The sequence below is a fragment of the Labrus mixtus genome, chromosome 12, assembly GCF_963584025.1.
Source record: "Labrus mixtus chromosome 12, fLabMix1.1, whole genome shotgun sequence".
NCBI classification, from domain to species: domain Eukaryota; kingdom Metazoa; phylum Chordata; class Actinopteri; order Labriformes; family Labridae; genus Labrus; species Labrus mixtus.
The window spans coordinates 6,621,576-6,635,222 of NC_083623.1; the positions used below are offsets into that span (position 1 = coordinate 6,621,576).

The 13,647-nt window shown below is 40.1% G+C and overlaps 2 protein-coding genes across 5 annotated transcripts in view; one reads left to right on the forward strand and one right to left on the reverse strand.

Moving 5' to 3' along the window:
* Nucleotides 1-382: 382 nt before the first annotated feature.
* Nucleotides 383-3,032, reverse strand: atp5mj (ATP synthase membrane subunit j). Its single transcript, XM_061051696.1, has 5 exons — nucleotides 2,873-3,032; nucleotides 2,125-2,248; nucleotides 1,321-1,341; nucleotides 484-523; nucleotides 383-449 (listed from the first exon to the last, which is right to left on the reverse strand). Exons 2-4 carry the CDS (start codon nucleotides 2,246-2,248, stop codon nucleotides 510-512), a joined length of 159 nt encoding a protein of 52 aa, XP_060907679.1. The 5' UTR covers nucleotides 2,873-3,032; the 3' UTR covers nucleotides 383-449; nucleotides 484-509.
* Nucleotides 3,033-4,403: 1,371 nt separating this feature from the next.
* Nucleotides 4,404-13,647, forward strand: part of LOC132984759 (nesprin-2-like) — a 98,443-nt gene continuing 89,199 nt past the window's right edge. For all 4 annotated transcript variants that reach the window (XM_061051697.1, XM_061051699.1, XM_061051698.1 and 1 more), the window contains exons 1-5: nucleotides 4,404-4,504; nucleotides 4,795-4,899; nucleotides 11,407-11,468; nucleotides 13,273-13,368; nucleotides 13,566-13,643. In XM_061051697.1, coding sequence (XP_060907680.1) covers nucleotides 4,824-4,899; nucleotides 11,407-11,468; nucleotides 13,273-13,368; nucleotides 13,566-13,643 — 312 coding nt within the window. In that variant the 5' untranslated portion in view covers nucleotides 4,404-4,504; nucleotides 4,795-4,823. The remainder of the gene's footprint in view (nucleotides 4,505-4,794; nucleotides 4,900-11,406; nucleotides 11,469-13,272; nucleotides 13,369-13,565; nucleotides 13,644-13,647) is intronic.

Genomic DNA, 13,647 nt, shown 5'->3' on the forward strand with positions numbered 1-13,647 from the left:
AGTATTGATCACTGTTGTAACTTTATGTTTTGTTCTGTAATTTGTGTGTCAGGCCAACTCACTCACTGTAAACCAAATCTAGCTACAGGTTAAAATAAAGTTCACTTACTATCTCTATGAATAAACATCCCTGCAGTAGCAAAGGATGTACTGACTGAAGATAGGCAAAGTATTCTAACTCCTTTTAAAATGTGGGGAGACAGACACCATAATCTGCTCTCTCACACACACATTGAGAGATGGTCACAGGTTAATTCTCACACCTTGTTTTTATCTAATTTCTTAATTTTTTGCTCGGCCCTATATGGAGGTTCAATAGACACGGGTATTTCTTTACAGCCACAACAATACAAAGCAAAAAGACAAAACATGTAATGAAAAGAAATGTTTGGATATTAACTTTATTTGTTCCATATTAACAAAAGATTCAAAGATGAAGCTGGGTTTCTCGACTACATCTGGGGCCTTATTACACAGCAGGTGGAGGGTTGGTCAGCACGGTGGGAAACTTAATGGGCGGGCTCTGCAAAAAAGAAGAAGTTTTGAATAACCCAGATGCATAAAACACAGACTGGGCCATGTTCTTGATTTATTTAACCGCTGAAGAGCCCTAAAATATCAGCCAGTATTAGCTGGATTAGCCATTTGTCAGCGACATCTTGAGGAAATCACATGTAATTGCACCACATCCAACTCTTGATTTTTCTTGGTCACCTTTTTAAAATTGACATTTCTTGATTTTCAATTTAAAGAGAAAATAGAGACAAATCTTAAAATCTACACAAAGTTGTTAATAATGTAAGTGATTATTATGCTCCCTAAAAACAGATAAAAGGACAATCCTGATATATAACTTCACTCTTTATACAATAACCAACAATTTAGATCATATAGCAAATTACATAACATATAAAGTGATACAAGGTCAAAACAAAATAGCCATACATCTGAACTGTTACTATTTACACCATTACCCCATATTCATAAAGCTCTGTAAGTATAGCCACTAATGGTCAGTGAAATGTTGATACACTCAGTATGGCAGGATGTTTTGGGCCATTGAACAAAATTATAAAAAATACATAAAACACTTAGTTTAAAAGTGAAGACAAGTATGTGTATTTCCTGTAGCTATTGAAGAAAATGTATGTTGTACAATACATGAAGTGGAATTTATAAACATACAGAGCCAACTATTTTACGATGAGAAAATGAATATACAGTGTGTATATATTGAACCTTAACCCCAAAGTTGTGACAAGTATTGTACGTTAATTTCCAGCTGAATAGTGTCAGTTTAGAAGATGTTAGAGAACTTACTGTCCTTCACGGCCTTCTTGCCTGGAGTAGAAAGAAGCACAGTTTATATTAGTCACATTCAGCACAAGCTAATATGAAATACCTCTAAAGAGTTTTATGACAACTGCTTCAATTCATGTTTCAGTATTTGGGAAAGTACATTTTATGACAACAATGTGTTTCAATGCAAGTTATAGGGTACAACAATGTGCAATAGTTACGTAACTGCTGCTAACTGTTCAATATTACTTGTAACTCACTGCTTTATAATTGTCTATTTATTTACTCAGTCACTGCACAAATACTCTGTCACTGCACTATAACTTCACTTATTTGCACTATATCTCTATATTTGTTTAATGAATCAGTCACTGCAAAATAATAACTGTATATATTCTTCCAATCAACACATCTGTCTATTTATTTATTTATTATTATTATTATCATTCATTCACTTAACAGCCACTTTTTGCACACTTCTCTCTCACATCACCACAAATATATTTTTGTTGTTTTTGTAAACGCTGCTGTTTAAGATTTGCTGCTAACGAAGTTTCGTTGTGTCCTTGTACACAATGATAATAAAGATTCTATGTAAGCAATTCTACTGAGACTTGACCTGTGAACTCTCAGGCCTTCTTGCCTGGAATAGAAATAAGCACGGCTTATATTAGTCACATTCAGCACAAACTAGTTTTATGACAACTGCTTCAATTCACGTTTCAGTAAATTTGACAACAGTTTCTGACAGTGTGTTTCAATGCAAGTCACAGGGTACAATAAGCTCTAATGTAAAGCATGTTATTATTCCAATTGTGAACTCACCCCCGTAGGACACTTTGTAGTACAGGTATGTCATGATGCCCATGCCCACCCACATCTCCTGGTAGGCCTTTGTGTAGTATGGGCTCATCAAGGACCACCAGTTTGTAAAAGCCTTTCCAGCCATCTGTAAGACAAAGAAACGTGGGGGAAAAAAGCTCTCAGTGTGACGTCACAACTTCAAATGACAGTTTAACGATTAATGCACAAGTGAAGGACAGACAGTCATTTTACAAAGTAAGACCACTAACGTCCTTCAATACTTGAAGATTTCACTAATAACTTGAATACCCTAGGCTCCAATGCTGACTTTAGATGTGTTTTTAACCTGGTTTTCCCCTCCTGCAGATAGTGTAGTCACTGGATTTAAAGCTGATGAAGTTGAGGACCCAAAATACAACCGTGACCCTCAGATGTGTCAGGCCTAGAAGTGACTTTGGACACCGGCGAAACTGAGCTCAAAACAAACAGGTAAAGTGGCACCATTTGGTTTTTATTTACTTTGACCCTGCCATTCAAACGCTTGAATCTATGAAGGGCCCCCCTGCAGAGCACATTCACCGTATAACCAGGAAAGGACGCTAACTGGAGCTAGCCACTGAGCTAGCTGTGCACACCTGCAAAAGTAGCACGACCAGCCTCAGTAAGAAACGACGTTTGCTTCATTTTAATTCAAAGTTGTTAAGTTAATCATTTGCATTTTAAAATTGAGGTGAATGCAACTAAAAAAAAGTGTGAATTCTTCTCTTACCTTTCAGTTTGTCACGCTGCTGTAGGAAGGTCAGGAAAGACGCTGCTGCTAAACACCAAAGTCGTGGGGGAAGTCTTCTTCTACGCTCCTCTGTGTAGTATTTACTTCCTGTTTTTGGACTACAGCGCCACCCAATGGAGGTACACGACACACGATTTTACAACTATAGCTATCTGTTGGCTCCACCTTGAGGACTTAACTGTGAACACTAAACACAAATCGTTCCTCTCTTTAACTGATTAAAATTTTTATATGAATTTGGAAATATTCTCATTTTAACAAATCAATAATTATATACAGTATATTATATATTACAGTCTGAGGCACTCAGAGGGTTATGCATACAAAGCCTTTAATACATCAGGGCTACAGATTCATAAACACCATGCAGGCCTTCATCAGGGCAGGTTACCATGTCGACGTTGTGGTTTTTATCTCAGAGGTCAAAGGCCAACAGCTGGCCACAACTTGTTTCATGGTTACCCATTCAATAAATCACCACTGAAAAGTATAAATACAGCCTTTTAAATCAAAAATAGCAACACATCACATAGTTTAAACCTGCTATCATTTTCCTTTAATTCATGCATTTATAACCTGCCTTCTTAAATGACCTTCACCATAATAACCATTTAAACTGTACCCTCTTGTTTCACTTTCCGTCGCAATTCACCCACCGTATATCTTGTTCTACTTCATGACACCCGTGCTCTGCCGTAATAGAAGTGGGAATTTGAGGTGAGGGTGCAGCTGCTGTGTGGGACACAGACTTTCCACCAGCTTTGTCCGCTCACCATAGTGAAGCAACAAATAAATAAAACACTGGCACTACTCTCAAGGGTAAAGGTGGCATAGTGTGACATGCTCTACTGTTGTTCCCCCCTCCCCCCTCTCTCTCTTCAGGTACAGATAATTATAACAACAACGGGAGGTTTTTTTTGTCCCTGATTTACTGAGAATCCAAGTATTGAATTTTATTTCCAGGTCAAGTATTACAAAACATGTATCATTTACTTTTATCTGTTTTCCACTTTAAACTAAAAAGCCTTAGTAGACAGCTGTAGTCCAAGTGAAACTCAGTACGAGAGTGAAAGCTTGATAACATTGTAAAATACTCTTTATTGCAAAGTCATGCATTGATATGAAACATCAAGGGAACCTGAAACAGTTAAACATTAATGAAACAAACCAAAGGTCTTCTTGTTGCTTAACTGTTACATTATTGCACTTCTGTAGCTTAAGAAGAAGAGGACAAAAAAAAAAAAGGTCAACCTAAACTTCTGTAGACAAACCTTGCAAACAAACCCGGGGTCACCAAACAAATCAAATCTAGGACTTGTCAGGATATGACTTGAGAGAAGATTATGTGCGTATTTTAGCCTGCGGGAGTGATCTTGGCCCTGGAGTGAATGTGGGCGGGACGTCCAGCCTTTTTTGTCCTGCACGCTCCAATAGGAAAAGGCACCTTGTTTCATTTATGAGCACCTAAAGGCCACGTCCTATTTGAAGGGACTCAACATGGTGAAACCAAACAGAGTTGTGCCAATATGAAAGGACACAGCTGAGGACATTTCCTGTGCAGTTCTTTATTGTTGTGCACCATAGCTGTGTTCAGTGACTACAGCGCTACAGGTATGTTGAGGATTTGTGACCAGGCTGTCTATTTTAGTATATCTGCATTAGCTCTGTCCATACAGCAGAGTATTGAATCCTCTTTGAGCTCTGTGTTTGAGCATGTGCATGTGTCTACTTGTATGTGTGTGTGTGTTTCTGTGGTAACGTCAGGGTGTGGATGGGTGCGTTCTTTCTCTTACATGACTAATGAGGCAGCAGAGATTAGATCCAATGTTTTGGAAAAAAAGAAAGTTTGCTCAGCAGTATTTACCCCGAGCTTTCTCCACGTCTCCTGTTCCCTCTCTGAGGTTGATCTTTCGCTGTGGTTGGAGGCTGCATGGCTTCGGGTGGAGCAGAGGAAGACGATGGAGGCATTCCATTGGACATCGACAACATGCACATGCTCCTCCAAGGTCAGTCTATTCCTGTACTTTTATATGTGCTGTGACATGTGATTTGTTGTCATGGGAATTACAGTGCTGACCAAACTCTCTCTGATTTGACAGAACTCTAATACTCACTATGAATGCATGTGCTTACAATGTGCATTACATGGCAGGTTGACCCTCAGGTCAAGGCAGCGCCACGCTAAAAAGTGAGAGTGTTACATGCAGTGTGGGCTCGTACATTTTGAGGGAAAGTGGAGGTGGCGGCCCGTCTCAACAGCTTTTTGTAAACTCAACGACGACGCATTTTATGTCTCTGTTTCAGGACGTCACATCCAAAACATTTAAAGACTTTTCTGACAATCAAAAAACAATAAGTAAACAGAAAGGCTGTGAACGGGGCGCTGCTGGGGAAGTGATTAGTGTGCACGCTCCATGTACGGAGGCTATAGTCCTCTTATGTGGGTGGCACAGGTTCAAATCCAACCTGTGGCTGCTTTCCCACATAATTTCCCACTCTCTGGTTTTTGACTCTATCCACTGTCCTATCTCTAAATAAAGACAGAAAAATCCCCAAAATAAACCTTAAAAAAAACTCCAGAAAGTCTGTGAACTGAAACCACTGAGACAATGTAACATGCATCATAATGAAGGGGTTAAGATTCAGTATATTACAATGATTTAGAGAATCTGCTGCTTTGTTTTCGTCTTGACTCATTTAAGAAAAACTGTCGTAATTTAAAAAACAACATTTGTACAAAGACTAAGTTATAAAAAGTCAACTTTGAATGTGATCTATATTTGTAATACAATCTCTTTAACATCCATTATCACCCAACTTTTTGCTAAGTCTTGCACAAAGGGACTGATATTTGCCCACGTTTGTAGAAAAAAAAATGAATGATGTAATTTATGGATGAATTCAAAACGGTTGTTTACCTATTGACATAGTATCAATAATATTTTAATATTAACCTGAACACACTAGATGACAGCTGCTGCTTCAGGCACACACAAAAGGACAGTTGTAAGGTCAAGTTTACACAATGTTCTGTTGTTACAGAGTGTATGCAGCCTCTATCTTTATTTTTACTGTTGAATTTAAAGAATAAATAACAGCTTGATTCACTCTAGTTCAAAAAAATAAAACATGTCACCTGTTGTCTCAACAACTGCAGACATACAGTAAAGTCTGTCTTTCTATGCTGCACCGTATTATATCTTCAGCTTTCATCACTGAAAAACCTGTAGAGTTTGTTTTCTCTACACCAGTAAGATTGCATGTGAGGAAACATCGAGTTTCCTGGTCTTCAATCATCAGTGCATCATTTTGAGCGGGATTATTCGTTTTACTTTATGCAGTAAAAACTACCGCGCAGGAAAGATGTTCCTTTGGTTAAAACCTCTAAAAACGTCCAGTACAGTCACCAAACATACACACACGACAGAACTAAACAGGTCAAGTCTTTCTAGCATTGTATAAATAAGTGAATGAATCTTCATTTTATATATTTGTTTTATATTTACGAGACATTTCGATGCAGAAATGTGCAGAACTTAGTAATGATGTCTCATCAGTGTCCAGTATTTTACATTTTCTTTCACAATTTTTTTAGAATAAGATTTTATTAACCATCAGGCTCCAAAATAACTGCACGACTATAATTACAAGTTATTAATATGGCCTTTATTGTAGAGACAGGACAGTGGATAGAGTCTGAAATCAGGGACAGAGAGAGAGAGTGGGGAATGATATGCGTGAAGAGATTTGAACCCAGGCTGTCCACTCAGAGGACCACACCCGTTGTACATGGGGCACGTGCTCTAACCACTATACGCTATCAACGCCTCCGTTACTATGGTATCCTAACTGAAAATAATATCACAATGTCCTTATTGAGATCTCCACACACACAGACTCTCATGACATTAAATCACTTTCTGTTTGTTGATCTTTAATTGGTCCATGAGAAAACACGTTTGACTGATGCTTCTGAAAAAGGCCTGAAGCTAAAAGTTATTATACATGCGACCAAGCCGCTTTCTTCTTTTGTACTGGGCATGCCAGTGAACTGGGTGGAGGCCAGCGATTAACATTCTGAGGTGTTCCCCTCCTTGGCAAGCGCTTAAACAAACAGCCGACTCTCACGGAGGACAAGTGTGAGTGCAGAAAACTGAAAGTGATTTTCTCTGATTTCCACAAACATCTCTTTATTGATAAGAGGATGAACTCATGATTTAGTCTCATGGGACCACACACTGCTACTGTGTGTCATTATGAAGGTTGTATTTAAAGTCAACACTAACACTGATCATCTGAACCTCTTGGGTAACATCATCATCTTTTAAAAACTTAAAGTACAGGACCAGGTGCCCTTCTGTGTGGAGCTTGCATGTTCCCCCCCCCCCCTGCATGTGTGGGTTCTCTCTGGGTACTCCAGGTACTCTGGCCTCCTCCCACAGTCCACAGACCTGCTCGTTAGGTTCATTTGTGACTCTCGATTGGCTCCATTTTCGCTGTCAATTTACTATTCAAGCTATATATAAGATAAATTCCTATGCTATACCGCCCTCCACATTCCTATGAGATTTCCATCACTCCTATGACACCGTAACAAGGACATCCTTTAACACATTATAAATAGTATAAGTTTAATATTTTGGCAACAGAAGCTTTCAGGTTCTGGTCTAGTACCCTTTGAAGAACCATGTATGATCAAATCCGCTCACTGTGTGTGTGCATACGTCTGTCTGAGAGTTCATTATCGCTGTGAGAGTGTCTCTGTGTATCAGTGTGTGAGAGTGTCTCTGTGTATCAGTGTGTGAGAGTGTCTCTGTATTAACAGTGTGTGAGAGTGTCTCTGTGTATCAGTGTGTGAGAGTGTCTCTGTATTAACAGTGTGTGAGAGTGTCTCTGTATTAACAGTGTGTGAGAGTGTCTCTGTATTAACAGTGTGTGAGAGTGTCTCTGTGTATCAGTGTGTGAGAGTGTCTCTGTGTATCAGTGTGTGAGAGTGTCTCTGTGTATCAGTGTGTGAGAGTGTCTCTGTGTGTATTATCAGTGTGTGAGAGTGTCTCTGTATTAACAGTGTGTGAGAGTGTCTCTGTGTATCAGTGTGTGAGAGTGTCTCTGTGTATCAGTGTGTGAGAGTGTCTCTGTATTAACAGTGTGTGAGAGTGTCTCTGTATTAACAGTGTGTGAGAGTGTCTCTGTGTATCAGTGTGTGAGAGTGTCTCTGTATTAACAGTGTGTGAGAGTGTCTCTGTGTATCAGTGTGTGAGAGTGTCTCTGTATTAACAGTGTGTGAGAGTGTCTCTGTATTAACAGTGTGTGAGAGTGTCTCTGTGTATCAGTGTGTGAGAGTGTCTCTGTGTATCAGTGTGTGAGAGTGTCTCTGTGTATCAGTGTGTGAGAGTGTCTCTGTGTATCAGTGTGTGAGAGTGTCTCTGTATTAACAGTGTGTGAGAGTGTCTCTGTATATCAGTGTGTGAGAGTGTCTCTGTGTATCAGTGTGTGAGAGTGTCTCTGTATTAACAGTGTGTGAGAGTGTCTCTGTGTATCAGTGTGTGAGAGTGTCTCTGTGTATCAGTGTGTGAGAGTGTCTCTGTATTAACAGTGTGTGAGAGTGTCTCTGTATATCAGTGTGTGAGAGTGTCTCTGTGTATCAGTGTGTGAGAGTGTCTCTGTGTATCAGTGTGTGAGAGTGTCTCTGTATTAACAGTGTGTGAGAGTGTCTCTGTGTGTATTAACAGTGTGTGAGAGTGTCTCTGTATTAACAGTGTGTGAGAGTGTCTCTTTATTAACAGTGTGTGAGAGTGTCTCTGTATTAACAGTGTGTGAGAGTGTCTCTTTATTAACAGTGTGTGAGAGTGTCTCTGTATTAACAGTGTGTGAGAGTGTCTCTTTATTATCAGTGTGTGAGAGTGTCTCTGTGTATCAGTGTGTGAGAGTGTCTCTGTGTATCAGTGTGTGAGAGTGTCTCTGTGTGTATTAACAGTGTGTGAGAGTGTCTCTGTGTGTATTAGCAGTGTGTGAGAGTGTCTCTGTGTATCAGTGTGTGAGAGTGTCTCTGTGTATCAGTGTGTGAGAGTGTCTCTGTGTATCAGTGTGTGAGAGTGTCTCTGTATTAGCAGTGTGTGAGAGTGTCTCTGTGTATCTGTGTGTGAGAGTGTCTCTTTATTAACAGTGTGTGAGAGTGTCTCTTTATTAACAGTGTGTGAGAGTGTCTCTGTGTATCAGTGTGTGAGAGTGTCTCTGTGTGTATTAACAGTGTGTGAGAGTGTCTCTGTGTATCAGTGTGTGAGAGTGTCTCTGTGTGTATTAACAGTGTGTGAGAGTGTCTCTGTGTGTATTAACAGTGTGTGAGAGTGTCTCTGTGTATCAGTGTGTGAGAGTGTCTCTGTGTATCAGTGTGTGAGAGTGTCTCTGTGTGTATTAACAGTGTGTGAGAGTGTCTCTGTGTGTATTAACAGTGTGTGAGAGTGTCTCTGTGTGTATTAACAGTGTGTGAGAGTGTCTCTGTATTAACAGTGTGTGAGAGTGTCTCTGTATTAACAGTGTGTGAGAGTGTCTCTGTGTATCAGTGTGTGAGAGTGTCTCTGTGTGTATTAACAGTGTGTGAGAGTGTCTCTGTGTATCAGTGTGTGAGAGTGTCTCTGTGTATCAGTGTGTGAGAGTGTCTCTGTGTGTATTAACAGTGTGTGAGAGTGTCTCTGTGTATCAGTGTGTGAGAGTGTCTCTGTGTATCAGTGTGTGAGAGTGTCTCTGTGTGTATTAACAGTGTGTGAGAGTGTCTCTGTGTGTATTAACAGTGTGTGAGAGTGTCTCTGTGTGTATTAACAGTGTGTGAGAGTGTCTCTGTGTGTATTAACAGTGTGTGAGAGTGTCTCTGTATTAACAGTGTGTGAGAGTGTCTCTTTATTAACAGTGTGTGAGAGTGTCTCTTTATTAACAGTGTGTGAGAGTGTCTCTTTATTATCAGTGTGTGAGAGTGTCTCTGTGTATCAGTGTGTGAGAGTGTCTCTGTGTATCAGTGTGTGAGAGTGTCTCTGTGTGTATTAACAGTGTGTGAGAGTGTCTCTGTGTGTATTAACAGTGTGTGAGAGTGTCTCTGTGTGTATTAGCAGTGTGTGAGAGTGTCTCTGTGTATCAGTGTGTGAGAGTGTCTCTGTGTATCAGTGTGTGAGAGTGTCTCTGTGTATCAGTGTGTGAGAGTGTCTCTGTGTATCAGTGTGTGAGAGTGTCTCTGTGTATCAGTGTGTGAGAGTGTCTCTGTGTATCAGTGTGTGAGAGTGTCTCTGTATTAGCAGTGTGTGAGAGTGTCTCTGTGTATCAGTGTGTGAGAGTGTCTCTGTGTGTATTATCTGTGTGTGAGAGTGTCTATGTGTATCTGTGTGTGAGAGTGTCTCTGTGTATCAGTGTGTGAGAGTGTCTCTGTGTGTATTAGCAGTGTGTGAGAGTGTCTCTGTATTAACAGTGTGTGAGAGTGTCTCTGTGTGTATTAGCAGTGTGTGAGAGTGTCTCTGTATTATCAGTGTGTGAGAGTGTCTCTGTGTATCAGTGTGTGAGAGTGTCTCTGTGTGTATTAGCAGTGTGTGAGAGTGTCTCTGTATATATTATCTGTGTGTGACAGTGTCAGTGTCTATGTCTGTCACCGTCTTGGAAGCCATCCCGGCTTGTATCCAGATCTTAGCTGGCAGCCGGGTATACTTCAGCGTTAAGAGGAACTCCGGGTCACCGTGTGTTAGACAGGGCCGTGTTATGTTGTTTAAACTTCACTCATTATACATGGATTTACTGACTATCGCTAATAAGCATGGAGGGTGGAGGAGAGTGTCACTCGGCTGCTGCTGGTGAGTATCTGATTACCTGCCTACAGCTCAAAGGAGAGCTGCACTGTTGTTATGAAGTTTCAGGATTATGATTGAATCAGCTGCAGCGTGTTTCAGACAGCTCTGAACATTTATATTTCATTGTTTTTTCAGTCCAACTGGAGTCGGTACTAGCCTACCAATGACGAAAAAACAAAAACGACAATTTCACACCATTGCTGCTCTGCCTATTTTAAAGCATAGTGAGACATAAAGGAAACAATGTAATAACAATGAAACACTGCGCGCATTTTTTATTTTGTTACGGCCGACAAACTCAAGTTTGAGTTTAGCAGAGGCGCTGCTTGTCAACAGGCAAGGCAGGCAACTGCTTAGGGCCCCAGACCAGTAGGGGGCCCCAGAGGGCTGACAAAATTGAGACTAAAGCAGCGACCCATAATGTGCAAATCTTGCAATGACACTAGGAAACCTCCCTAAGAGGGCCCCATCTGGCTGCATTCCCTCTTATTGCCCTGCTGAACGCTGGTTCGAGGGCCCCCCCCCCCTAACTGATTTTTGCCTTGGGGCCCCAACAGACTCGCCACTGGAGTTTAAATAATATCGCAGCTCTTCATGTCATCCAACAAAGAGAGTTCTAGCGTTCTCACATTCTTCACTTTCGATTGTGAAACGATTCAAATCTTTTGTCTGTTTCCTCGACAGTGGAGCACGATCAGATTCAGAAAAGGACGTTCACCAACTGGATCAACGCTCAACTCTCTAAGGTATGTCGAGCATCACGGGTGCACATATCACTCATCTGTGATGCTTGTTAGATAAATGAACGGAACATGTTTGCTGCATTTGTTGAAGAGCGCTCGAGAGCTGTATGCATGTTATACTTAAAACACAAGATTGATCTTTTTTTATACTTGTCAAGTCAGAACCTTGTACTTAAGATAAGATAAGATAAGATAAGATAATCCTTTATTGATCCCCAGAGAGGAAACTCTCTGTGTTGCAGCAGTAAAAGACGAGAAGAAGAGTACAAAATAAAATGAGAATATATAGGAATAAAATAAAAGATAGAGGTATGTATTTACAACTATTACAAGCAAGTAATTCAAAGTAATAGTAAATAATGTTTTTTTGTTTTTAAAATGAAACTTTATTAAAGTAGATAACAGCACACAAATGTTTGTTATCAGCTATCAAATGAGAAAGATCTTTATGTGTTGTAAGTGTTTTATAGTGAGTGTGTGATAGAAAGGATGATGTAATGGTGCAGGGCAGGTTTTTTTTTTTTTACTGCAGACTGTTTCATACTGTATTTGTTCACATGTAAGAGGAAAACTGTTTTGTATTGCATGCCTTCACTTTTTGCACAAGCTTTAGAAATGTCTTCGATTTTTTGTCTTAGATGGAAAGTGCTGACTCATGTTTTTGCACAAAGTTAAGCTGCTTTTTCCGTGTGCTATACTTAGACAAGATTGAGCATTAAACCTGTTTTCTTAAACTCTACCAAGGGACTGTTGTGTGACATGATGTCATGCTGTGGTGAAGCTGTAAGTGATATTAAGCAAACTTTAGACATGCTGACTCATTGCTGAGGTTCAGTGAAGCAGCTCATCACAGATCCGAGACACTGAGACGTCTGTGACTCTCGCCCGGAGTATAAATAGTTCCCCGGTGAAGCGGAACAGAACGTAACCTGAATCCTGCCACCTCGTCATAAAGAACACTCATGCCCATCTGACTGCACTCTGAAACCACTGGTTCATAACCTGCCATCTGTTACAGCAGTCTCCTGACCAACCCCCAACAAGAGATTCTTCCTGTAGGTCTCGAGGACAGCAGTCACCGCTCGGCGTGAAGCTTCGACCCCTGAAACTGAAATATGAAGCCATTACAGATTCATAACAGACCGTTTTAAATGAAGGACTTTTGGAGTTATCACATTTATTTATTAAGGAGCTACAGTATATGTAGTATTCAAAGAAACATGATATGACCAAATAAATACTGATATACTTGGCTTTTTTTTTTGTTTCTTTTTTTTTGTTTTTTGTTTTATTTGCTAAAAGTTTCATTTTCTCAATCCTCTTATTTATTTTTTACTGAATGACAAGAGAATACTCTGAATTTATTATCAGCAGATTGATATTCTGTCAAACAGTGACCCTCTGCTATACTTGAAACGTCCAACGTCCATCTACCATTGACACCAGAAGCCCCTAAATGTACTCTAGACGCCCCCTTCAGAGGCTTTATCATTGTCGGGCAATAACAGATCGGTTCTGAGATTACTGGGTCCCCAATGATTTTAGTGTTATGATCAATTGCTCTTGATGCTGCTGTTGATAACGTATACTTTAAACTGTTTATGGTGTAAATGCAAATTAAAAAGGCATTGATATTCTTTGCCAAAGATTGACAAGTGAAGAGTCGTCATAGTTGCACTGGATGGATCAGTGCAGTTTAAGATGGGTGATGTTTTTCACCTGATCTCAAACATGTATCCATGTATCCTGCAGCTGGATTGACAAATAATCAAAACTTAACTTTGTTTGTTTCTTTGTATTGTTACAGAGATGCCCTCCCTCACACGTGTCAGACCTCTTCTCTGACCTTAAGAGTGGGTCACAGCTGCTCGACCTGCTGGAGGTGATGACTGGTCAACCTATGGTGAGTCAATCAGATGTTTTTTTTCTGATTCCTCCTAAAAAAAAAAAAAAATAATCCCTCCAAGAAGTCTATGATTGATCTGTATCGCAGTATTCCAGTGTGAGTTTTGGTGCTAGTAGAAATCCAAACAAACACAGAGACAGATAAAGTGGATATTATTCTCACAATAAAGCTGATGTTGTGATTTGTCTTCCCAGAAAAGACAGAGGGGCCGAGGGGTTTTCCAGCAGAGGGCCAACATCGAGACAGCACTAAACTTTCTCAAGAAAAAATCAGTAA